This window comes from Macrotis lagotis, chromosome 1, assembly GCF_037893015.1.
Source record: "Macrotis lagotis isolate mMagLag1 chromosome 1, bilby.v1.9.chrom.fasta, whole genome shotgun sequence".
In the NCBI taxonomy this organism is placed as follows: Eukaryota; Metazoa; Chordata; class Mammalia; order Peramelemorphia; family Peramelidae; genus Macrotis; species Macrotis lagotis.
In genome coordinates this window covers 572847179-572874355 of record NC_133658.1, presented here as the reverse complement: position 1 = coordinate 572874355, position 27177 = coordinate 572847179, and the positions used below count along the sequence as shown (strand labels likewise).

The 27177-nt window shown below is 37.7% G+C and overlaps 1 protein-coding gene across 2 annotated transcripts in view; it reads right to left on the bottom strand.

The window, feature by feature from the left end:
• The window catches only part of CFAP91 (cilia and flagella associated protein 91), a 118815-nt gene that overhangs the window by 21934 nt on the left and 69704 nt on the right, over positions 1–27177 (bottom strand). For both annotated transcript variants that reach the window (XM_074214587.1, XM_074214588.1), the window contains exons 8-11: positions 24507–24664; positions 23247–23429; positions 8679–8821; positions 5711–5824 (exon numbers count right to left, since the gene is read on the bottom strand). In XM_074214587.1, the coding sequence (XP_074070688.1) occupies positions 5711–5824; positions 8679–8821; positions 23247–23429; positions 24507–24664 (598 nt within the window). The remainder of the gene's footprint in view (positions 1–5710; positions 5825–8678; positions 8822–23246; positions 23430–24506; positions 24665–27177) is intronic.

Genomic DNA, 27177 nt, shown 5'->3' with positions numbered 1-27177 from the left:
TGAGGATGCTCAGGATTTCCAATACTGTCTAGATGGTAGACTCCTCATAAACAGTTGGTGTATAGAGGTTATAGTTGGTCACCACTGCAGTCATGTTAAATTTTACTCCCCCTCACTTTCCCTACTTCTCTCTTGACCTTGGTCACCTAGGACCACCCACCCCCTGAGACCCCACATTATCATCAATTACTACAAATTCTGGGCCAGTCCTGGATAGGATCAGTAGTGGTAGAGCTGGTGGTGATGAAGGGGATAGGAGAGTAAATTTCCAGTTATTCTTCCTTCCACATGACCCCCGCCAAATTCTGACTGCCCTTGACTCCCTTGGGTGGTGGCACAGACAGCCTCCATTCTGTCAGCCTCCCCCTCCCTCTCCCCGCCAGCCAGAGGGCCAGCCTGCTCCTCACCTCTGAACCCTTGTTTCACCCCAGCTCCTCTGAGGAGGCCTAGGATATCCCAAGTGTAGTTTTCTTCTGGAGTGCAGAAAAAAGCTTATTTCAATCAATTCATATCTACAAAAGACCCACCATTGATTAACCTACGTTCCACTTGGTTTTTCCTCTTTATGTTCTATGTAAAAAAAAAAAAAGAGAGAAGGCTTAAAGTGTGATTTGGGAGGTATCTAGAAGAGGATTTTATACTTTCTGGATCTCTTTGTAACTCTCCAAAAGGCTAGTTTCTGGGGAAAGTGAGAAGCCTTGGTCAGAAGTAATAGACTTTAGTCAATCTGAAAGGGAAGGGCCCTGAGGGAAAAAGAATAGGATTAACTAAGGAATCTCCTAGGATAGAGCACTGTCCCAGTAGACTTTGCCTGAGAATCCCTACCTAACACAGCTGCCCCTCAAGCCCCTCACATCTCTTACAACCCTCACCGCCCCCCCCCCCCACCCAAGTAGCACCCGGCCTTGCTGCGGCTTCTTCCGTAGATCACAGAAACCAGTGTCCAAGGTCTGGGGCCAGACAAATCCCCATTCCCTCTTTCTGACAGGCTTCTTTCTAGTTGTGTACAAAGTACTACCACTCTGAAGGAGGGGAAGATACATATCTGGAAACCAGACACACAAGTCTAAAGATATCTTCACAGAGAAGCTCTGCTAGGCAGGGTAGTTGGATTTTAAGGGATATTAGGACAGGAGAGGAGGTGAGCTACCACTATACCCTCGAGCTGGCCTTAAGTTCTACTTCTGACCACAGAAGGGTTTTGTGACCTTGGGGACTTCAATCTCTCATGACTCTGGGCAGGAAATATTTCCAACAGAAATAAGGATAACTCAACCATACATAAAAGATCCTGGCAGGTTGCATACCAACTTAGCACACTACTTATTAATACTATGTTCTGTTGTACTTTTATTTATGTTATTAAATGTTTCCAAATTCTATTTCCATCTGACATCTCTGTTCTAGGCACTGCTCTGAGGCTAGATAAATTGCAGAGGAGGTGCTGACCTGCAGCGGTACATAGAGTTCTTTCACCCAGTTCCTACCCACCAAGGGAGGAACCCACATTGTTTCTATAGGGGAAAACCTCCAGAATGTCAAACAAAAGATTTTTTGTAACCCTTTGCCTTACAACAACTCATTCTTAAACTAGGGATGATCCTCCACATAATGTAACCATATAACTTTTTTTCCCCTTTCTATATTGTTGCTCTATATACTGATTTCCAGTGGAAATAAGGCAGGGTGGGAGGATGATTTATAATGACATTTTATCAATAGTGTGGAAACTTCCCTTAAATAAAACAGAAATCAGAAATAAAACATCATTGTCATATAAACTTAGCTTAAACCTAAGAGGATTAACCATAAGACACCAGCTAGCCATAGCTGAAATATGTATATCCTAAATATATACATATATATGCTGCTAATTTTTAAAATTTATCTTGAACAAAAAGTAGGAATATTTAAAGTTTGTATTAAATAAAAATACTAATAACTTCCTATATAATGTCCCCATGCTCTAACTCTAGAATCACAATGTCTGAAGAGAGATCATTCAGGAATTTATGCATCTGAATCAGAATATCTTGGCCACCCTGGGGTAAATGAAATCCCATGTAGTTCTACATCAATTTCAAGACAGCTACCAATATTCCATTTCTTCTCAGACTCTTCCAGGAGTTGGCCCCCTCTTCATCTTCAAGTTCTCCTTACCTAGAGGCTCTTTCTCAGCTATTTGCAAACAAACCCAGGATTGGTCCCATCCTTAAGCAAAAAACAACACTCACAACACCCCCCCCCACACACCTTTATTTGAACCATGAATAACTGGAAAATACACCTAAGAAAATTGAATTTCTAGTGTTCAACCTTCATTTACTCTTACTATAGAAAGCAACGTTCCTCCTCATTCTCAAGCAAAACTCTTTCATTATTAGTTTCCAGTCTTACTACTGAATCTGTTCTCTTTTAGAAGACCAACAATCAATTGGTTCATTAAGTGGGCTTTTTTCTCTGTCCTCATCCTTTTTGACTTCTCCACAGTTTTTGACACTAATAACCATCCTCCCACCCCTCTCATCTATAGCCTTTGCTTGTATGACCGTGGTCTCAAATTCTTTCTCCTATGGACATGTCCTTTCACTCCTTTGACAAGATCGTTGGTAATCTTTCCCTCTCTTAATTGTGAGTATGCTCTTTAAAGCTTTTCTTTGGGATCCTCTTCTCTTCATCCTCCATTTCCTCTTTCCTGGCCATCTCTTCAATTTCCAGGGGTTCACTTATTACCCAAATCCCTACAACCAGCCTCTTGAGCTCCAGAGTCACATCACAAATTTCTCGCTCCAAATGGAATATCCTACTGGCATCCTAAACTCTACATATCCAAATAGCTCTTTTAAATTCTACCATAATATATGTATGACATAGCACACTACTGTTCTATTAGAAACCAGGAGGGATGGGATTTCAGGGAAGTCTGGAGGGATTTGCATGAACTAATGCTGAGTGAGATGAGCAGAACCAGAAAAACACTGTACACCCTGACAGCAACATGGGGGTGATGATCAACCCTGAAGGACCTGCTCATTCCATCAGTGCAACTATCAGGAACAGTTTTGGGCTGTCTGAAAAGGAGAATACCATCTGTATCCAGATAAAGAGCCATGGAGTTTGAACAAAGTTCAAGGACTATTTCCTTTAATTTAGGAAAAAAACCCAGCTATCTTATTGTCTGATCTTGTTATCTCTTGGATTTTTTTGTCTCTTCTTTAAGGATATGATTTCTCTCTCATCACACTCAATTTGGATCAATGCACAACATGGAAACAGAGTAAAGACTGACAGATTGCTTTCAGTGGGGTGGGGGATGGGGAAGGGAAGTAAGATGGGGGAAAATTGTAAAACTAGTATCTTTAATAAAAATTTTAAAAATTAATTAATTAATTTAGAAAATGAAGAACAGACAACAACAACAACAACAACAACAACAAAAACAAGAATTTTATATGACATATAAAGAAAGCCAGGAGGTTGAGTAGTCTGATTGAAGCAGGGAGAGCCTTCCAAGCATGGAGTGCAGTCAGAGAAAATTCTCTGAACTGAGAGGTATAGTGTCTTGTTTGTGGAATAGCCAGGAGGCCATTGTCACTGTACCTAGGAGTATGTGTCTGAGAATAAGGTACAGTATAAGAAAACTGGAAAGACTGGCAGGAACTAGATTATGAAGGACTTTGAATGCCAAGCAGAGCATTTTGTATTTGCTTCTGGAGACAACTGGGAGCCACTGGAGTTTGTTGAATAGGAGGGGTGGAAGTTATAGGAAGGCAGATTTCAGTTCAACATAATAATATACTTTCTAATGACTGGAGATGTCCAAAAATGGAATGTTTACTATCTCATAGGTAGTGAACTTACTGTCAGTAGGATTATTCAAGTAGAGATTGGATGACCGTTTGGCAAGAATGTTATAGAGGAGATTCCTGAATTGGGTGAGAAGTTGGAGTAGCTGACTTATTAGGTTTCTTTAAATTCTTAAATCCTATTATTGAATGATGTTTAAATTCATCTAATACTATTTATTTTTAACATTAATAATAATAATAACTAATAACACTTTATTCCTGATTTTAGTCCTGGTTTCTTTTAGGATATAGCCACATGGACTATGACTATAATTAAAGGTGTGCCATTCTGGGAAGAGGAGACTGGTTCTAGTCTACCCATAATAAATCGTGTATTAGGACAGTCTCTTTGATACTGTGTGCCTCAGTTTTAATAAAATCTGATCTTTTAAAAAAAAATAAATTCTACCATAAATTTCTTCTTCCTTCAACCTCATTCTTAATTCTGGAACCCTCATTCTTTTAGTTACTAAATTGATAACTCCAAAGCTGTACCCTTCTCTACATTCACACAGAAACCACCTGAGTTCATCTCCCTCTTGGACTATTTTACAAAGCTTCCTAAGCTTCATTCTTTCTCTACTATTTTGTCCTGCACCACACAACTGAGAAGTACATCCTTTTTTTTTTTTAAGTTTGTTTTTGTTTTTACAAGGCAATGGGGTTAAGTGGCTTGCCCAAGGGCACATAGGTAATTATTGAGTGTCTGAGGCTGCATTTGAATTCAGGTCCTCCTGACTCCAGAGCCAGTGCTCTAACCACTTTGCCACCTAGCTGCCCCTGACAAACACATGTCATGCCCATTGCTCAAGAATCTTCAATGGTTCCCAATTAGCTCTCAGATAAAATGCAAATACCTCAGCTTGATACAGAAAAGCTTGATACACAAAGCCTTTCACAATCCAATCCTCAGGCTTCCCTGCCCAGGATTATTCTAAATAATTCTCCAGCACCTTGCATATAAGAGGCATTAAGAAATGCTTGTGGACCTGAGCTGAACTTTCAGTGAATTCTTTCTCTCAGAAAATAGCATACTTCCTTTAGGCTTATAGTTTCTTCTCTTGCCTTTACTCTGTGACTGTTGCTGTTCAGTCGTGTCTGACTCTTCATGATCCCATTTGGGTTTTTTCCTGGCAGAGATAAGGTTTGCCCTTTCCTTCCCCAGTTCATTTTCCAGATGAAGAAACTGAGGCAATGAGGGTTAAGTGACTTTCCCTGAGAGATACAGTGTCTGAGGCCAAATTTGAACTCAGGTCCTCCTGACTCCAGGCCCAGCTCTTTCATCTAGTTGCCAGTAGTCTGAGAGAGCAGCTGCTGAGGTAGTGAGGCAATGAAATGGTTTCAGCACCACTTATTTCACAATCTTATTTGTTTAGTACCCCAGTTCAAGAACACACAACTTTCTGGGTTCATATCTGGCCTCAGACACTATTAACTATGGGACACCGGGTTAAAGTCACTTAACCCTGTTTGCCTCAGTTTTCTCATCTGTAAAATAAGCTGGAGTAAGAAATGGCAAACCACCCCAATACCTTTATCAAGAAAACCCCAAATGAGGTCACAAAGAGTTGAACATGACTCAAATGAATGGCCATGTCTGCTCCTGGTCCCTGTTAACTTTTATATATCTGACAATAATTATGTCACCTATAAGTCTTCTTATAAGACTAAATGAAAGTTGAATAACAAACATTCAGTTTCCTTAGATGTATTCTTCATTTATTCATTCTTGAAAAGTTTGTGGATTTTAACTTTTAACAAGAATGAAAGTATTAAGTAATTTAGGACTTGGGGGGGGCAGTTTTCCATTTAAAATAACAATTTTTTTAATCTAATTAAAAGTAAAAACATTTCTAACTTACAGCACACATTTCCAAGGTTGGTGTTGGAAGTCTAGGTGGTGGTATTACTCTTCGCTGAAGGAAGAAGAGTTTTTTCTTTGGTTCAGGACCTTTATTCTTCTTGTCTAATAGTGCCTGAAATAAAACATGCAATTTTATTCTTTATCTTAGTCCTTCTCTGAAATAACTAGATCCATAGAAGTATGCATTCCCTAATTGGAATAAATATGATCACTCTAGGCAAGTCATAGAAGAAATTCTACAAATTAATGTCAAAATGTACAGGAATCCATTTTAAAATTCATTGTCACTCTTATCAAGAGTTCTGTCCATTTTTATTTAGCACAAAAATTATTAGTTTTTTCTGTTTTTGGATTTTTATGAAATTTATTTGAAGTGATTAAAACCTTTTTCATTCTTATTATTCCTGCTTTTAACTCAAACTTGAGAAAACCAACAAAGCAAACTAACAAAAACTAAACAAAATTATTTAATTTCCTCTAACTTGGATTTCCCCTTTCTTATAGCTGTAATTATCTTTAGGATTACCCTAGATTATGGAATCATTGATCTAGAGTTGGAAGGGACCTCAGAGGTCATCATCCAGTTCAATATCCTCTTTTTCACAGATGAGGAAATTGAGGTTGAGAAGTAAAGTAACTTGCCTAAGTTGCCATGAGTATTAAAAAATGTTAAAAAGCATAAAAGGTGGGATATATCTGCTCCCTTAGTCTCTGACTAGAGTTCTTTCCACTGAGTAGCAGCTGACTGTGGCATGGCCTCATTTTTCTTTTCCTCTATCTTTAGATAACCTTCTACATTGAGTGGTTGAGTCAATTTAATAGTCTGAAACATTTTACATTTTGTTAGCAATTATGTGGATCTACTGTTTTAAATATCTTTTTGGCTTAGAGGATTGGTTTTTGTTCAAAGACTTCAATGAACTGTACAAGTCTCTCTAAAGTCTACAGTCTTCTTAATGTTTCATCTCTTGCCTTCAAATAACATACTAGGCTTTGTTGAGTAGATAATTTTGGATTCAAAGTCCATGACTATATGTCATATTCTAATTTTTCTGTTTATCTTTTTGATTGGAATACCCTGATATGTTATTTCTATCTGTCCTCTTGCAAATTACAAAACTGTTACCATGCTATGTTGAAATTTAACAATACTGAGGCTAGGGGAACTGACTCTTAGGGTTGTGGTTTTTGTTTCTTGTCAAAGGTCCCGCCAATTCTGTTTGACTGTATTAGGATTGATTTTAGTTAATTCTGGACAGTTTTCTTGAATGACTTCTCATAGTACTATATTTTGGCTTTTTTCTTCCCCTTAAATTTTCAGAGTTGTTAAAAACAGATCACCACATCTTGAATTATCCTCCAGGCATGTTCTTTAGATCATTTAATAATTATTTTCCAATCATTTTTCAAGTTGGTCTTCATTGATCACAATTTTGTCTTCTGCTACAATAAGTTCTGCTGTTAATTTTATCTATTGATTCTTTAAGGTTTTCTATTATGTGGTCCATATTAGTCCTTGTTTTCATTTCCTCAGTTTTTAAAATCTAAATTTTGAGAGAAAACTAATCAAGGAAAGCCCATGTACCAGTCCTCCCACTGACACATACTACCTCTAGGATTCTGGGTACCCCCCTTAACCTCTTAGTGCGTTGAGCAGCTCTACCAGACTCAAGTTGCAGAACCCTCCTCCAAGGGTTCCCTCTATAGATACCAATGAAATCAAAGATCTGGGCTCTATTCTTGCCCATTCATACTTAGTTCTTCCTGTGATGATCTGTTTTCTACAAGCTCCTGGGAAGTTCTTGTCAGGGTTAGTTCTTTCTTAATCTCTTTAAATATGGCATATCACGGAGTATCTCCAATTCCCCCAGTTAGGCAATAAGCTTCTTGAGAGCAGGGACAATCACCCCTTTTGTATTTTTATTACTTATGACATCACAGTGTCATGAATAAGTCATCTGAAACATTTCTTTTAGAAAGCAGCATAATCTCCAAAGATCTTGTCTTGAACTACTTTATGTGTAATTAATGAAATAACTTCTGCCTCTACCCAACAAAGATCTGCTGTGATACTGTGAAAAAGGGTGGATATAGTCCAAAAGAATCAGGCATCAATATAGGGTGCAAGTAGGATCGGAAAGTATATACTAATCTTTTTCATTTAAACTCTGGGGTTTCTTTGTTCATAAAATAATTATATAGACAATGATCCAAGAGTAGTCAAGAGACCCTCCTCTTCACCTGAGCTTACACCAGGTGGAGAGGAGTAAAGATGATAACTCTTTTCTTAGGAAGCATGTATATTGTCAAGGAAAAAGGAAAATAAAGATGTTTAAAACTAATTAAATTAAAAAAATAATTAAACATAATGTAGTAGAGGTTTCTCTAATACACCTAATTGAAGGTTAGAAATGTAGTTACAAAGAGGCTCAGAAGTTAGCCCTATTCCCTATCACATTATCCCACACCTTCTCCCTCCCATTCCCCCCAGACATAATTTCTTTTAATCTTTCAGAACCTATGGAGTCTCCTGAAAGGAAGTTGTGTGCTACTCTACGAAGGAAAGACAAGAAATATGGCAAAAGCCAACAAAAAGAGCTCTGTATCTTCAGAAACATCATTCAGAGAGCAATAGTCCACACCAAAACTGCATCCTTTCTTCCCATAAGAACAAAGATCCTGACTCCCTTCACTTACTACTACTGCCTGGGGAATCTTGAGTTTTTCTTTTATATAAAATAATGGGGCCGATCTAGATGGCACTTGAGGTGGCATAACCTCAGCTGAGTGGTCTCTGACTTGATCTTCCACTGTGGCTTCCCTCTCCTCCTCTCCTCTCCCTTTGGTTAGAGAGTTTGCATTCTTAGTGACTAGGTCCAAATGTGTGAATTCCACTGGCTGTTCCATGACTAGCTCTATAGGTAGTCCAGTTGTGTGTTAAGAAACAAAATGTGACTGCTTCATACCTGGTGAACCTCAGCTAGCTGAAGATCCAGTCTGGCCGACTTTTTCAGGAATTTATTTTTTGTGGTGATCACTTTGGGTTTTGGAGCTTTGATCCGAGGCTGAGTAACAAAATCGGGGAGGGAGGCCTCAAGTTCAAGTAATCCTAGGAGAACAAAAGAGAAGGAAAAAAGAAGAGATGTAATAATAACATTCAGTCTGAGCTAGGATCTAGGGAAGAAAGGAATGTTTAAATGTGAAGGTGAAGGCGGGGGGAAGGGAGAAAAGCTTCTCCTCAAATCAGCATGACCTGGTTTGAGATTAGAAACACTCAGAACATCTGGCAGTTAACAAAAGGAGCTTTACTTATCCATATGTAAGGAAGGGAAATTCAGGATAGGGAAAACCATAATTATTCAGAAATGATTCAGTTCCCTATAGTTTCTCTGCTGCTGTGGCAGAGCAGAAGAATGAGGGAGTGATTACTGACTTTTTTTTTGAAACCTATTTTTTTTTATATCTAGGCTACCCAGAATCCTTTAATGGCCTAATCCTTTAATTTCACTATTTAAATCTTAGAGGCAATGAACCCACCTTGTAAAGAAAAACAAGGCCATCTTCCTTTGGGAAGCTACTCCATGTTTTGGGAGCATCATCCCCCAGAGAACCTCTCCCAACCCTAGACCTCTCTTTATAAGCTGCTTCTTCCCCATGCTGCTACTCCTCTTGGAGAATCAATGATTTCTAACTGCCCCAGTTGCTGCTGCTCTTCTGTTTCCAGAGTTTGTCTCTCACTTCTTCTGGGTCAGTCAATCTTATTTATTTATTTGTTTTTTTGAATTTTACAATTTTTCCCCTAATCTCACTTCCTTCCCCCCATCCCCCACAGAAGGCATTCTACATTGAATGTGATAAGAGAAAATTCATATCCTTAAGGAAGAAAGATAAAGTATAAGAGAGCAAAATTGCATAACAGGTGTGTTTTTTTTTTAATTAAAGGTAATAACAGTCTTTGGTCTTTGTTTAAACTCCACAATTCTTTCTCTGGATCCAGATGGTATTCTCCATTGCAGATACCCCAAAATTGTGCCTCATTGTTGCACTGATGGAATGAGCAAGTCCATCAAGGTTGATCATCAGCCCATGTTGCTATTAGGGTGTACAAAGTTCTTCTAGTTCTACTCATCTTCCTCAACATCAGTTCATGCAAATCCCTCCAGGCTTCCCTGAATTCCTGTCCCTCCTGGTTTCTAATAGAACAATAGTGTTCCATGACATACATATACCACAGTTTGCTAAGCCATTCCTCAATTGACGGACATTCATTCAATTTCTAATTCTTTGCTACCACAAACAGGGCTGCTATGAATATTTTTGTATAAGTGATGTTTTTACCCTTTTTCATGATCAGAGTCAATCTTTTAAGTGAATTCTTTCACATTTCCTCAAATGTGAAATCTTCAGCCAGACAGATTTCCTGCAACAGTTCTGGCGACCAGAAGAGATGGGCATAGGCTCTGACTCCAGAAGAACTGCTTCTTTTTGTTTTTTCTAAGGCATCTTCTGTCCGGGTTTAAATCCCAGCTGAGTTTACACTCTTATGGACTTCCAGTAGCTTGTTTTGTAGCTTTTGGCACCTTCCCCTGGTTGGGAGAGCTGGGGTGGGGGGGTGGCACATTTTATGTTGCAGATATCCCAGAGATCTCACAGCTGATCCCTTCTGAGGGACACCTCCCCAGGACTCTGGAGAGGCAAGTTTGTGCTGAGTGGTGAGTCTGCCTGTACACCAGAGGTCTCCTCCCCTTGTGTCTAAGCTACAAGCACAACTTTTCCAATTACTACAATTGTAACATCATGAATCTCTCTAAAACTCAGTCTTTAGAACTCTGAGAAAAGGGACAGGTTGAATTCTTTTTGTCTGGTCTTCTAAGCTGCAAGATGTAAAGCTTAGACTTTGTTGTAGCTCTGTGTCTTGATTAGCTGGTTGGAGATTACCTCTCCAGTTTTTATCTGTGTTGTGTACTCCCCCCCCCCCCCCCCCCCCCCCCCGGCCACCTGAGGAATTGGATAACCCTGTCTGTTGTGCTTCCATTGTCACACTGGTAGATTCAACTGCCTTTCATCCTTTGATCAGTGTTGTGGGGAATTGGGGAGGCCTTGCTGTGCATTCCAGGGGTCCTGAGTGGGATGGGGCTGTGTGTTAGCTAAGACTCACAAGTCAATCCCCCTCCCATTCCATTCCACTAGATAGAGGGTGGCTCTACCCACCCTATTCTCCTCTCAGGTCCACTTCTGCTGGCTCAGCTTTGGTTCTCTGACCCTCCTTCCCATTCCCACCCCCAATCCTCTCCATCCCCCTGAGCCTAAATGTGTCAAAGGGACATGAATATTTTGAATTTATTTAATTCTGAAAAATGGCATTAATTAGGCAGTCAGACATTTTGCAATTTTGTTAATGGGTTTCTTAGGATGGCCAGAACCATCATATGTGTATTTCTACATAGCATTAGGCCACTGTATGTCTCCTAGAAGTTTCTGTAATTCCTGGAACTGGGGGAATGAGAGACCTGGAACTCTTTGAGAGGAAAATCCTCCTGGGTTTGGAAAAGCATAGAGATTTAGTAAAACAATATTAAAAGTAGAGTGTGAACTTTACTATCACTCAAATAGCTCTTGTGCAAAAATAATACTAAACTGAAATTATAAATTGAACTGTAAAATTTGAAAAATAGATTTAGTTGTAACAATTTGTAACAATCTATTTTAGTCTTATTTTAAGTGAAATTTATTATTGTTGTTAAGCTATGTGATTTTTAAAAGGAAATAAAGGGAACCATCCCCCTGGATCATAGTGAAGGTTACTTAATTGTCTACTGTAATACTGTCTTATTATAAAGCAAATTTTATATAATATTAACACTTCTGAAAGTGTAAGTTACTTAAAAGTTATTGCAGTAATGTTAAAATCTAAAATTGATAATTGGCTAACAATTTGGTCTTTTATGTCAGGGCAAATTAAACTTGAAAAGGAAGAAAACACATTTTTTAAATGAAACTTCTTTTGAATGTTTGAAGTGGTAAATTTTTTTTTTGCTTAATGCAATTCCAACAGAGAAAAAATAACTGTGTCTAGCCCCAAGTTGTTCTTGATGAAATTTACTATTTGGATAAAAAACCTTTGGAGGGGCAGCTAGGTGGCGTAGTGGATAAAGCACCGGCCCTGGAGTTAGGAGTAGCTGGGTTCAAATCTGATCTCAGACACTTATTACCTAGTTGTGTGGCCTTGGGCAAGCCACTTAACCCCGGTTGCCTTGAAAAAGCCTAAAAAACAAAACAAAACAAAAACAACAACAACAAAACAAAAACCTTTGGGACTATGATTGATTTTGTTTTGATGTTTGGATTCAACCATAGTGCTCAAATGGACAATGAAAGAAATGCCATAAACCACCCAGGCGGAATGTAGTCATGAACTATGGGGTCAGTCTGGCTGGAAGGATGACTTTTGGCTTCAATCCAAGGCAGACTCCTGGCTGGCTCAATTTCCCTATTATGCTCCTCTGAAAAGCAAAGTTTCCCACCTGCTTATTCCTAAGCTTGGTTATGAAGTGGAATTGCTACTACTTGGTTGGTTGTCAGCTGCAACTCTTACCTGAACAGCGCTAAGGATGTTTTAGCCTGCTATGTATGCCTTGTCATCAAAGACTATTATGATGTTTAATCATGTCCCAGTTTTTTTTTTTCCCTTTATGGGAAATCCTCATAATTAGAGCAGGCAGTCAATAAGAGACAAGGGAGCAAACACATGATGCCCTGCTGGTGTCCATATATATATATATATGTAGATATATATATAGATATAGATATAGATATAGATATAGATATACTGAAAAGACCTGGATGGAGGGGCTGCTACAAGATTTATGATACACTGATTTGTTGGGATCATGAAATCTGAATTTTTATTCCATAAATATTCCTGCATTGCTGTTTTCCCAGGACTCTCCCTTAGGTGGGGTTCCTGGCTTTTCTCCTTAAATATCTCTATACTGATCCCACTCCTAATCATTCTTTTACTCATTTTAGGCCCCTGTCTGTTTAACCTTCTTGTAAGATTTGTTTCCTCCTGATTAGAAGTAGTACATCTCCTAATAGTGGTCCTAGCTGGATATAAACCTCCACACAGCCCTGGAGCCAGCACCCCCGATGCTCCTTCAGCCTTTTTCTGGATACGCCTTGACTTCCCTCAACAAGAACAGCTTTACATCCTTTTTCAGCTGGAAGTGTCTTCAGAACATGAGACTTCACCCAAACTCCTAAACAAATTTGGTCCTAAATCATTTTGAGTAGGGAATGAAGTAGAGAAAATGCTAAGAGAAATACATTCTATAATTAATCTGTTCCCTCAGCACTGACTGTAGACCTTACATTAACACTAACACTATCCACAACCTCCAACTCATTGTCCAAGCTATTGAGATGAAGTCCATGAACTTTTTAGAAAAGTATCTTGCCCCTCAAGGATGCAGTAAATCCCTGCTCTCAGGCATAAGATAAGCCTCTGTTAACAAAACAACTGGTCCCTGCCATAGGCTTAAGTCTTTGAGCTACCACCCCTCATTTACATATACCCAGTTACCTTCTTCTCTTGGAGTTACTACCCCAGCAAGGTATACTAATTACCTCATCTTCCTGCCCCTCTTTAAAAGCTCACTGACTCCTCAGTATATCTGCTTTTGTTACTCTGGGAAGCTACCCTGCTCTTTGGAGGAGGAGTATCATTTCCCAAATAACCTTTTTTTACTTCTACTCTCTATGCTACTCATTCCCCTACTGCTAACTGCTCCAGCTGCTTGTACTCTTTCTTTCCCTTAGCTTCTGCTAATCCCAGAAATAACTTTTAAACTTGTTCTATCCCTCAAAAACAAAACTAGTTTAATCTACAGTAGGACAGTTCCTTAGGATTTTGTACTTCTCCCAATGACCAACTTATTTCTCACAGTTTGGGAAGCAAACATAATTAAGAAAATTTGTTAAAATAAGTGTAAAGACTTAGATAATCTCAGAAATTAAAGAAGGTAATAGAAATTATGAAATTGTGATATGCTATCAAAATACTAACACCCTTCTATCCTATTTATTCCATCAAGTTCTCCTTGATAGATCAGAAAGACTGCCTTTATCTCTGGTCACTTTTTTAAAAGTTAGCTTAGTAAACAAACATTCAGGAGCCAGTAGTTGAGATAAACAAGGGTTGACAATCAAGTAAAAACTAAATGCTCTTCTTTTTTTGGGGGGGGGGTGAGGTAGGGAGATTTTCTTCCTACCTTCTCCTACCACCTACCTACCACTGATTATGGTGCTTTTAAGAAGAGCTCAAAGTAGTGATTCAGGGAAAGAAGCAGAGAAACACTCTCTAGAAACAGAGGAGTAGCAAGGAAGCAATTTGAAGGGCCATAATCTCTTCTAGCTTTAAATCTTTGACTCTATGATTTAATAGAAGCAGGTAGCTAGCAAAACATTAAAATAGTCAACTATGAAGTCAAGGATAGGTATGGAAAAAATAAAACCAGAGTTGGGGAGATGATTTGGGCCAAAAGTAACTGGCACTAAAAATTAGTGTTTTGTCATTTCTAAGTACATTTCCAAATACTTCACATTTTCAGTTGTTACACACTAATTGTTCATAGTTTGAAATTACATACAAGATATATTCCAGTCTATTGGAAGTCAGTCTTCTAAAAGCAGAATAGTCAATAGGAAGGATAAGCATTTATTATGTTTCAGGCATCATGCTAAGGACTAGAGATACAAAGAAAGGCAAAAGAAGGTCCTCACTCTCAAGGATCTCACCATCTAATGGTGAGACAACAAGCAAACAACTGCAAAAACAAGGTAGGTGCAGGATAAATTGGAGGCAGTCTCAGAGGGAAGTCAAGAGCTTTAATAGGAGTTGGGAAAGGTTTCTACTAGAAGGAAGCCAGGAGGCAGGGGTGAGAAGGCATGAAGATGCCCAGAGTTTGGAGATGAAGGGTCTAGTTTGAGAAACGGCAAGGAGGTCAGTGTCCCTGGACCAAAGAGTACAAGAGGTTGAGTGTGGTGTAAGAAGACTGGAAACATAGGAGTGTCAGCTAATAAAAGACTTTTCTGACTAATGATGGCAACTGGTCTTGCTGACCATTTCATCTTGATGAAGTTAAAAAATGGGATGTCTGGCATGACAACCCATGAAGATTAAGAGGCACACTCATAAGTGGGGTGGGGCTCATGGATAAGAATGGTCTTTAGACAGCACCTTGAGCATAAAGATTGTTTTCTAGCATGAGAGGTTCATCTTTGGTTTCCATATAATCATTCCTTGTCTGACTCCCAGTTCCATTTCTGTAGTAATTTCTTTCCATCTTTTCCATCTTATCAGCCTATTATTTGGCAACTCTGCTTCCTTTATAAATCTCTTTTTAGTAGAACTAGGCCTCAAGTGAAAGAATGAAATGTATTAATTAATCATTTACTACATGTCAAGCAATGGTCTAAATACCTTGAGTACTTAAGCTCAAGAAAAAAGTCACAGGGATAGCCTTGCCCTGAATGGTAATATTGATGTGTACTTTACTTTTGATGGAATTAAATGCTTTCTTCTTAGAAATGTATGAACTATCCTGCTGGTAAACCCTGTGGTGTTCTCATTTAGCAGCTACTATATTTCCCTATCATTTTCATCAAAACAGACTTAATGCTTATGAGTTTTCTGACCCAGACGATCTGTACACGAGATCTCTAAAAACTGCCTACTCTTTTTCTGCTCCACTGTTGCCAACTATATGCTGCTCAGTTTTCCCTTCAAGTTAATGACAAACTGTTCCTGTTGATCTAGACACTCTAAATCTCTTGACATTAATTCTTTTAGTATTTATTTTGCCATTGGGGCTGCTGCTTTGGTTGAATGTGAATATTTAGCTTGGAGAGAATGAGTCCTGATCAGTTCAGCACTCTGCATCACACCATTGCCTTTGTTACTCTCACATTCAGTCTGTCTCTTCTCACAATCACAGTCTATTAGATGCCAATGTTTGCTATGATAGTGCATCCAGGGAATTTTATAGTGTTTAGGTAAAGGAAGACAATGTTTGTGATGAGGACTTTTTTCAAATGGCAAAGCACCTGGTGCTGATTCTATCCCAGCTGAGATCTACAAGGTGGGGGTCCATTGCTCATCCAAAAGCTGACTGAAATTTTCCAGATTATATGGCATAAAGAGGCTATCCCCCAAGGATTCAAAATGCCTCCAATCTCTATAAAGATAAAGGGAATAGACTGTCCTGTGACAATCACAGTGGTATTTCTCTTTTAGTCACTGCTGTCCTTCTCAATAGGCTGAGAAGATGGTCACCTTCCTGAGAGCTAGTGTGGCTTCAGAAAGGGTTGTAGATGTTTGCTGCCTGACAACTCCAGGAAAATGCCAGTAACAGGACAGAGGTCTGTATACCACATATGCAGATCTGACAAGGCCTTTGATACTGTCAGTTTCGAGGGTTTATGGAAAATTATATCAAAATTTGGTTGCCTAAAGAAGTTCATCAGCATACTACATCAATTTCGTGATGGCATGAATGTCTGGGTTCTGGATAGTGAACAGTGCTCTCGAGATTTCCCAGTAACCAATGGAATGAACAAGGATGTACCTTTGCTCCCATGCTTTTTAAGCATGATGTTTTCAGTCAAGCTATCAAAAGTTTTACTGAGGATGAACATAGCCTCATGGTCACTACTATACTGATGGAAAATTCTTCAACTTGAAAAGGCTACAAGCCAAGATCAAAGTGGAGGAAGTGTTACTGCAGGATCTTCTGTTTGCAGATGACTGTGCACTCAATGCAGCCTCTGAAGGTGAAATGCAACAAAGTATGGATTGATTCTCTGCTTGCTGTTTGTGCTCATTTTGTTCTAACAATTAACACAAGAAAACAGCACCGCATCATCCATATGTGGAACCATCAATTTCAGCAAATGGAGAAGTTTTGAGTACTGTGGATAAGTTCACTTACCTTAGCAGTGTTCTTACCAGGGAGGTACCATTGACAGTGAGGTTTACACTCACATTGCCAGAGCTAGCTCAGCATTTGGAGGCTCCAAAAGAAAGTGTGGGAGAGAAGAGGTATTAGACTGACTACCAAAATGAAGGTCTACAGAGCCATTGTGCTGACATCATTTCTCTATGCCTGTGAAACCTGGACAGTCTACCAGTACCAGGTCAGGAAACTGAATAGCTTCCATTTAAATTGTCTTAGAAAAATTCTGAAGATTACCTGGTGGGAGAAGATATCAGATACTGGGGTCATTTCTTGAGCTAAACTGCCCAGCACTCAAACATTACTACAGAGAGTGCAACTATATGGGCTGGACATGCTGTTAGAATGCCATAATTACACTTTAATAAAAAGACTATTAAAAAATTTTTTATTGTTTTTGAATTTTATAATTTTCCCCCCAATCTCACTTCCCTCCCCTCACCCCCATAGAAGGCAGTCTGATAGTCTTGTTTGTTTCCATGCTATATATTGATCAAAATTGAATGTGTTGAGAGAGAAATCATATCCTTAAGGAAAAAATATATATATATAAGATAGCAAAATTACATAATAAGATAGCTTTTAAAAAAATAAGTTAAAGGTAATAGTCTTTGGTCTTTGTTTACACTCCACAATTCTTTCTCTGGATACAGATGGTATTCTCCATCGCAGATAGCCCAAAATTGTTCCTGATTGTTGCACTAATGAAATGTGCAAGTCCATTAAGGTTGATCATCACCTCCACATAGCTGTTAGGTGTACAATGTTCTTCTGGTTCTCCTCAGCTTGCTCAGCATCAGTTCATGAAAATCCTCCCAGGTTTCCTGAATTCCCATCTATTCCGGTTTCTAATAGAACAATAGTGTTCCATAATGTATATATACCACAATTTGTTTAGTCATTCCCCAATTGATGGACATTCATTCAATTTCTAATTCTTTGCCACCACAAATAGGACTGCTATGAATATTTTTGTACAAGTGATATTTTTACTTTTTTCATGATTTCTTCAGGGTATAGACCATAGTAGTGCTATTGCTGGATCAAAGGGTATGCACATTTTTATTGCCCTTTGGGCCTATTTCCACATTGCTCTCCAGTAAGGCTGAATGAGTTCACAGCTCCACCAACAATGCATTATTGTCCCAGATTTCTTACATCCCTTTCAACATTGACCATTATCCTTTCTGGTCATATTGTCCAGTCTGAGACGTGTGAGGTGGTACCTCAGAGATGCTTTAATTTGCATTTCTCTAATTAGTAATGATTTAGAGCAATTTTTTCATATGATTCTGGATTGCTTTGATTTCCTCCACCATAAATTGTCTCTGCATTTCCTATGACCATTTGTCAATTGGGGAATGGCTTGTTGACAAAAAGACTATTTGATGAAGATCTGCCACGGGGAAAGCACTCACAAGAGGATCTGAAGAAATGATACCAGGACACTCCAAAGGGGTCTCTTAAGAATTTTAGCATTGACTGTACAGCATGGGAGATTGCACAAGACCACCAAGCATGGCATGCCCTCATCAGCTGCACCCTATGAGGAAGGCAGAATTGAAGCACCTCAAAAAAAAGGTGACATGGGTAGGTTTGGAGTACCCCACCCCAGTGTTCACATGGACTACTTGTGCCCAACCTATAGCAGAGCATTCCGAGCTCATATTGGTCTGATCAATCACAGTCGGAAACACTTTATCTTAAACATAGTGATGTCATTTTGGTCTTCTTTGATAATGAAGGACAAGAAACAACCAATAGTGATGTGACTACAGTTACAGAGAATGAGGGGAAAGAGGAGTTTGAAGAAAGAAGGACACAAAAAAGGGATAGTGGGAGGGCAGTGTCTGGGTCTGGGCTTAGGTTTTGGCTAGATGGAGTCCAGTGATGATTAACCTAAAAGCTGTTAGAGGAAGATGGTCACACAGCAGCACACTGAGTCTGGGTCTAAGTTAGATTCTATAATCAAACTCTGCCTTGGCCTAAATTGTCAAGACCATCTCAGATACTTTATGAGATCCAAGCTACATCTCTACTCCTGCTATGGTGAAAGTGGTATGGATTGATAGGAAGAAACTAGTTGGGCAAATTAAACTTTTAGAGAGACCATTTCCCTGGCTTTTGTGACAGAGAAAAACTATTGGGATAGTCTTATATGTACCTTAGCTTTTAAGTTAGATTTTAAAAAATTCACTGAAAAGATTACTATGATCCTGAAGCCTAGGACTCTAAAAGAGAAAATAATTCAAGGAAAGAGAGGCTCACCAAAATTAAAATCTCTTACTAGCTCATTTTAAATAAAGTGTTCAAATGAGGGCTTGATGTAGAACGCATGCTTCAGATAGAGATTAGAGCAAATAACTTCCAAAATTCCTTCCAATTCTATGACCATATGATTCCATAATTTCACTTAATATAATCAAATGTTCTTCAAAAGTTGGCAGTAAAGGAAATTCCTAGAAATGTTAACCAATTTTTTACTATAATGATAAAATTGAAAATGCAATCTCATAAAAAAATTAGATTGAGAATATAATAAAAATCAAAAAAGTTTTTAAAAAAGAAAAAACAGAAAGTTGAGAGCCAAGATGGCAGTGTGAAGGCAGCATTTCCTGAGAACTCCTCCCCCCCAAAACTCCAAAAGTTGTCAAATTATGACTCTAGTCAAAATTTAGAAAGGCAGAACCCACAGAAAGACTGAGTGATACATTTTCCTAGTCCAAGATAACTTACAAGTTCTGCGGGAAAGGTATGTTTCACTAGGACCAGGAGTTGGAGAAAGCCCTGGTCACATTGAAGTACAACATCAATGTTTGTGAAATTCCTGTATAGAAAGGGGTCCCTGACATCCTTCTGGGCCCTGAGAAATTCCTTAGAAATATAACTTTGGCTAGGCGCCTTTAGGTCTAAAGATAGTCTGATAGGACCCAAGGGGTCATGGATATACCATAAAATTGTCTAAAGATTTACAAAGCACCCTCATTAGCCTAATTGTCTTGCTGTATCTGTTAAATTCAAGGAATGCCTCCCCCTTCCCCAGATGCAGCTAGAACCATAAGATAGTAAATTCCTGACTCCCTCCATCTCAGACAGTCATGACACAAAGACCCTGATCCCTTCTCACCCCTATCTATATGGAACCCTATGTTTACATATGTATATGTCAAGATAATATATCTAACTGCTGTCTTTGCTTTTCTGTATCTTGCTTGCTTTCAGTTACCCCCCCCCAAAAAAAAAAAACACTATAAAAATCCTATCCCCTGAACACTTGGGTACTGTCTGATTTGGGTACTCAATTCCCCAGACAGTCCCCGGGAATATTAAAGATCTCCAACCTTATCAAACTCTGGTCTCCGTCTCGCTCTTTGGGTACTACAACAACAGTACAGCCCCAGAACAGCTTGAAGGGACAGGAAGTGAATTCTGCTACAGCAGAATGAGTGTGGAGTGAGGGAGCACCAGCCCCAGAACCTGTAGTGAGAATCTGGAGAAAGCAGCCTGTACCTCCAGAAAACACAGCCCAGAGACAGTAAGGGGGTCAGGGGAGTCTGCAGAAATTTCTCTACTCTCCCTCGGGGTAGGACTCTGCTATTTGCCCAAACTCAGACCCAGGTTGCAGCTTCCATACTAAGATAGCTGAAGTGCTGTGGTCATATACAAATCAAAGCACAGGCAAGAGAACATAAGACCTTGGAGGAATAAAGGTCCCAGTGGGGTGTTCCAAAAAAAAAAAAAAAAACCCAAAGCCTTGAAAAGTGCTGTAAATTAGTCTTGGGCTGGGGAAATGTATAAACAACAGAAAAAGAAGAATCTGACCATAGAGAATCACTTTAGTCTTGTGGAAGATCAAAACACATACTCAGATGATGACAAAATCAAAGCTTCTGTATCCAAAACCACCAAGAGAAACAAAACATGGGCTCAGACTATGGATGAGCTAAAAAAAAAAAGACTTTGAAAAAGCAATTAAAGGAGGTGAAAGAAAAACTGGGAGGACAAATGAGAGTGATGCAGAAAAATCATGAAAACCAAATCAACAGCTTGGTGAAAGAAATACAAAACAATACTGAATAAAATAATTTGTTAAAAATCAGTTTAGGGCTAATGGAAAAAGCAAAACAAAAGGTAAATGAGGAAAAGAATGCCTTAAAAAGCAGAATTGGCTAGCTGGAAAAGGAGATAAAAAAGCTTTCTGAAGAAAATAACTCCTACAAATGCAGAATGGAACTAAAGGAAACTGATGATTTTGCAAGAAATCAGGAAGAAATAAAACTCTTCCAACAAAAAGCCAAAAATTAGAAGAAAATGTGAAATATCTCATTGGAAAAACAACTGACCTTGAAAACAAATCCAGAAGAAATAATTAAAAAATTATTGGGCTACCTGAAAGCCACGACCTGAAGAAGAGCCTAGACTTCATTTTTTAAGAAATAATATAGCAAAATTGCCCTGCTAGAAGCAGAGGGTAAAATAGAAATTGAGGGAATTCACCAGTCACCTCCTGAAAGAGATCCCCAAAGAAAAACTTCCAGGAATATTATAGCCAAATTCCAAAACTCCCAAATCAAAGAGAAAATTCTAAAAGCTACCAGAAACAAACAATTCAGCTATCGAGGATTGATAGGATTACACAGGATCTGGCAGCATTTATGTTAAGAGCTCATAGGGCTTGGAATATGATATTCAAGAAAGTAAAAGATCTTGGTTTATAACCGAGAATCAACTACCCAACAAAACTGGACATCCTTTTTCAGGAGAAAAGATGTACATTCAATGAAACAGAGGACTTTCAAGCTTTCCTATTGAAATAACCAGAGCTGAACACAAAGTTTGATCTCCAAGTACAGGACTCTGGTAAATCATAGAGGGGGTGGATGAGAAGGACTAACTATGAGGAAATTAATGATATTGACCTGTTTGTATTCCTGCATGGGAAGAAGACATTGATAACTCATATGAACTTTATCATTTATAAGAGATTTTAGAAGAAGCATATATAGACAGGACACAGGGAATATAATGGTATAATATAGTAAAAAGATGGAGACAATGGTTGATAAAGAAAAGTACTGGGAGGAAGGAAAAGGAGATAAAGAAGAAGCTAAGAAATTTCACATAAGTCAAGAAAAAAAGAAAAAAAACTAAAAAAAGAAGAGTCAAGAAAAAATCTTTTTCAATGGAGTGGAAAGGGGGAAGGCAAGGGGAATGAATGAACCTTCATTCTCATCAGAAAAGGCTCAGAGAGGAAATAACATACACACTTAATAGGGTATAGAAATCTATCTTACCCTAGAGAAAGGGATGGGATAAGGGGGGAATGGGGGGAGGGAAGGGGGGAATAGGTGATAGAAGAGAGGGAAGATTGTGGGAGAGGGTACTCAGATGCCACACACTTTTGAACAGGGCCAGGATGAAAGGAGAGAGAGAGAGAGAGAGAGAGAGAGAGAGAGAGAGAGAGAGAGAGAGAGAGAGAGAAAGAGAGTAGAATAAATGAGAGTAGGGAGGAATAGAGTAGAGGGAAATATAGCTAGTAATAGCAACTGTGGGAAAAACATTGAAGCAACTTCTCTAGTAGACTTATGATAAAGAAAGCAACTCATCCCAGAGACAGAGGCATTGGAATCTGAACATAGACTGAAGTACATTTTTTTTCTCTCTCTCTCACTATTCTTGAGGTTTCTCATCTTCTTGGGGGGGGGGTGTTTACTCTTATAACAAAAATTGTAATAATAATAATAATAATAATAATAAAAAATTAAAGTTCACTTGAAAAAAAAGAAAAAAGAAAAAGAACTAAAAATATATTTTAAAAGTCATGTTTTAAATTTTAAAAAATTTTAAAAAAAAGAATTCTGAAACAACAGTATTATCACATCCCTTGAAAAAAAGTTATGGTCAGTCCACTATGTATATGAGTCTTTGTTATTACTACTGTCAGTTGGACTTGCCCTTTGAATTATTTTTTAAGAAGTGGTGAGAGGGTTGAACAAGTTTCTTTTTAAGTCTTGGTTTTGGTTTTTGCCAGATCTCTCTCAAATGCATTGGCATAAATCTGTGAGATAGTTGGCTAGAGTCAGAGGTAGAGCAGTTTGTTGCCTTCAAGTACAGAGAACAAAACTGTCCTTTGTCAACTCAATCACTGAACTTTACAAAAAACTTATGACTCTCTCTTCTCCCAATATTATCTTTTAACTGCCTCCTCAAAGACCATCCTTGGGCTCCTTACAAACTTTTAGCTGTTTCTTCTAAAGGAGTACATTTCTTCATAGTTTTCTTCTTAAGCCTTAGTTTGGGTTGTTGTTGACTGTTAGTACATATATTTTATAAGTTCTTTCTGAGCAGGAGTTTCTGTTCTTCAAAATAACATATTTGGAAGAATAATTTCCATAGTTTATTCTTTCTATAGCTTTGGTTTTTCTTATATTGGGCTTCCTTTAAGTATGCTATGTTTATATTTTGTTAAATAAACATCTTGTTACTGTTACATTTATATTGCTTGAATTTTTCATGACTTACCCTCATAAGTGTCAAGAAAGGGATTTTTGACGACAAAACGCTCCGAATTATTGTCTGGAAAGCGACCCAACCGTGAAAGAGGTCCATAGACTTGAGATGCATAATCATTATATTCAGCAATGATGTTTCTTCTTTCAAATTTCCCCTCTATATTTTTTCCCTTAGTAGTCATTTTTCTGATTGCTGAAATATAATAAAACTATATGAGAAAGTCACTCAAAAATATTGTTTTAAAATGATGAAGTTATCTAACAAACCTTGTCAAAATTTAGCAAAAGAGCAACTCCTAAACTAAATGAAACTCATATCCAATGTTTTATTTCATGTTCAATACTAATGTCATCTATTTCTATTTTTCATTACACAAACATTTAAGCTGAAGTACACTGATGCTTGAGTTTAGTGTATTTTACAATGTTATACTGAAAATTGTGTTTATGGCATTCAAAACCATTTAGTTACTTGGGAAACTAACTGAAGATTGACTTCTAATGTATTAATATAATAAAAGTCAAATTCAAGAAACATTTATTGAGCACACTAGAGATACAAAAATTTAAGTCTCAGTTACCTTTCCCTTTCACTAGAAGGCATACCTATAGAAAATCTCATGGGCTAGTAAACTGTTAAGAGTTCAATGTTACTTATTCTGATTCCACAGCAATAGCTTCAGAAGTAGCTGAACACAAAATACATTTCAAAATTGAACTAAAATCTTTTTCTGAGAGAAGAATTGAGAGAACCCAGTAGCATGTCAAATAGACTGTTCTTGAAAAGTCTCAGGTCCACCTTGAATAGTCTACAGATAAATTAAAGAATGTTCTAGTTGTGTGTTTTTAGGATTGCTTTGAAATCAGAAGAAAGCCACTGCCCAAAACACTTAAACATAAATAAAGACTCACATTGACTACTTCTACTTTATTGCTTAAACTTCACCTCAGGTCTTGCCACTTTTTGAGGTCAATCATCTAATCAATATTCAAAAAAGAAGGAAATCTTATGGTGGGGAATCTGTCCATTACATTCTTATCTCCTAATTTAAACAACCGGATTGCTAGACAATTGTCAGTGGATTTTTCTAGAATTTGATTTTTGCCTTTTCTCCTTTCTGGTTTTTAACTATAAATCACTGTTTCTCATTTCTGGTTGTATACACTTAGAAGATTAAAAAACTCAACATATTTAATTACACAATCTATTGTAAGAGTTTATTTCAATTTAATTTTTCAATTTCCATGATCCTTTCTATGATATATTTACCTGATACATGTGCATGTCTAATTTTTGACAATTTCTCTTCCTTTTCTTCCTGTAGTTTAAACCACTGAGCATTCAAACGCTTTATGTTCACCTCATTTTGATCATCTTCACGCTTCTTCAATAGCTGTTTTAGGACTTCTAGCTGAAGTTCCTGCAGTCTTTAAATAGCAAATATACAAATATATGACATCTCAAATAGGAATCTTCCCATAAAGCACAAATGAAGCTCCTGCCAAAAAGTATGCCCTTTATTCTAGTTGGCACTCATTTGTCAATTATTTATTTTGTTATGTAACATTTCCAGGGAATAAAGCCTAAATCCATACTCTGAACCCAACTAGTAGACTTAATTAAAATCTTACACACTCTTTTGCAAGTGTCAGGGTTTGACAACATCAACAAATCAGGTAAAAGAGATTCTTATGCTGCAAGGTCACTAAAAAAAATTTCCATAGGTGACAAATCATTGCTGCTCCCTTTTCACCCTCTTAACCTAAAAAAAAAAAAAGATAGGTTATTTTTGCTGTAGGTCACTGGGAAAATTAACCAGTCAACAGGGATTTTTTGGAGTGCCTATCCCAAAGGTTCACTTTGGTTCTAAAATTCTAAATTCTAATATTTCTTCCAGATTCCTATTAAGAACTTCAAATGAAAGAAAGAAGGGGAGGGCAGGGAAAAAAAAGGAAAGGAAGAAAGGAAGAAAGAAAGAGGTTATGGTATGCAGATCAGGATCTACCACTGATCTCCTTGAAGAGTATATTGTTTTTGTTTTCCAGTCTGTGTAACTTAAAAGAGGTCTACTGTATGGCATTAACTGTCACTGCCAAATTTCAAGATGACTGACACTCAAATATGAATATGGATTAACTGTTATATTAGAGTATTTCAAAAGCTCATTTAGGTTGGAAAATAATGTTTTTAGTCCAGAATAAATAAATTAATGATCAATAACTATTATAGCCATCAGATAGAATGGGAGAGTAAGATTGAAAGACATGATCTCTGTTCTGTTCATTGATTCAGTCTTTTTTGGCTTTTAGCCAAACACTAGAATGATAGAATCTCAGAGATTTAAAGGCCTTTAAGGGTCATTTGTTAGGGAAGCTAGATGGCGCAGTAGAGAGAGGGATGGGCCTGGAGTCAGAAAGACTTACCTTTCTGAGTTCAAATCTGACCTCTGATACTAGCTGGGTGACCCTGAGCAAATCACTTATTCAACCCTTTCTCCTTCAATTTCCTTATCTGTAAAAAAGAGCTGCAGAAGGAACAAACAAATATAGTATCTTTGCAAAAAAAAAAAGCCCAAATGAGGTCACAAAGAGTTGAAGATGACTGCAATTACTGAGTAATAACAACAAAAAGGAAATGCTTACCACAAACTTCTGTGAAATCTCAGACAATGGAAACAATGGCCTAGGGTCAGGAAATTCAGTTCAAGAGGAAAAACTTGAGCTTGAATATATCCTTACCCAGTAATATCTCTGTATTCTGTATTTATTACTACCTAAGGAAATGGAAAACAACTCCAATATCTTTGCCCAGAAATCTCCAAATAGGGTCATGAAGAATCGGGCATGAAAAACAACCAAACAATAAAAGAAGTTATTTAGCTTAAGCTCCACCTAGAAAGAAAAGTTCTCTCCAAAACCATCATCTTAAAGAATAAGTTATCTATCTCTATTTAAAAACTTCTCATGAGGAGAATCTACTACCTTCTGAAAAATAGAAAAAAAAATTAAAATATCAAACCTAAATCTGAGTCTTTATAACTCCCCCCAATTCTATCATCAAGTTTTAAGGAAAACACATTCAATCCCTGTTTTATATAGAAACTCCTCAAATACTTGAAGACAACTATTAGGCAATCCCTACTTAACTATGTTTACCTCAGTTCCTCATTGGTAAAATGAGCTGGAGAAAGAAAAGACAAACCATTCCAGTATCTTTGTTAAGAAAACCCCAAATGGGGTCACAGAGAGTCAGACATGACTAAATTGATTTATTAACAAAACAACTTTCATTCCACTAAGCTAAATCTCCCCAGATTCTTCAAATTATTCTTATATGACAGTTTCCAGTCCCATGTCCAACATGGCTATCTTTCTATTGAAACCCTATAGCTTTTAAAATTAAATTACCTGCTCTGAATATAATATTCCAGATGTATCCTGATCAGGGTCATCCCCTTCAGGGAATATCACCTCCTTTGTTCTAGAAACTCTCTCTCTCTCTCTCTCTCTCTCTCTCTCTCTCTCTCTCTCTCTCTCTCTCTCTCTCCCTCCCTCCCTCCCTCTTTCAGTACACAACCTCAAATCTTCCTAGCTTTGGATATTGCCATGTCTCAATATTGACTTATTATTATTTGAGTCCATTAAAACCTCTCAATTTTTTCTTATAAACTGTTATCTAGTCTTACTTCCCCCATCCTGTACTTGAGCAATTGATTTTTTTTACCCCAGTACATTGTATTACATCTTACTAGTTTCAGCCTATTAAAACTTTTAAAATCTTGTCTCTGACATCTCTCAGTCACCCCTCCCAGCTTTGTATCATTTACAAATATGATCAATATGTCAAACAAGTTTTTTTCCATGTCACTGCTAAGAATATTGTTATGAGAATAAAGGAAGAGTATATATATATATATATATATATATACACATATATATAT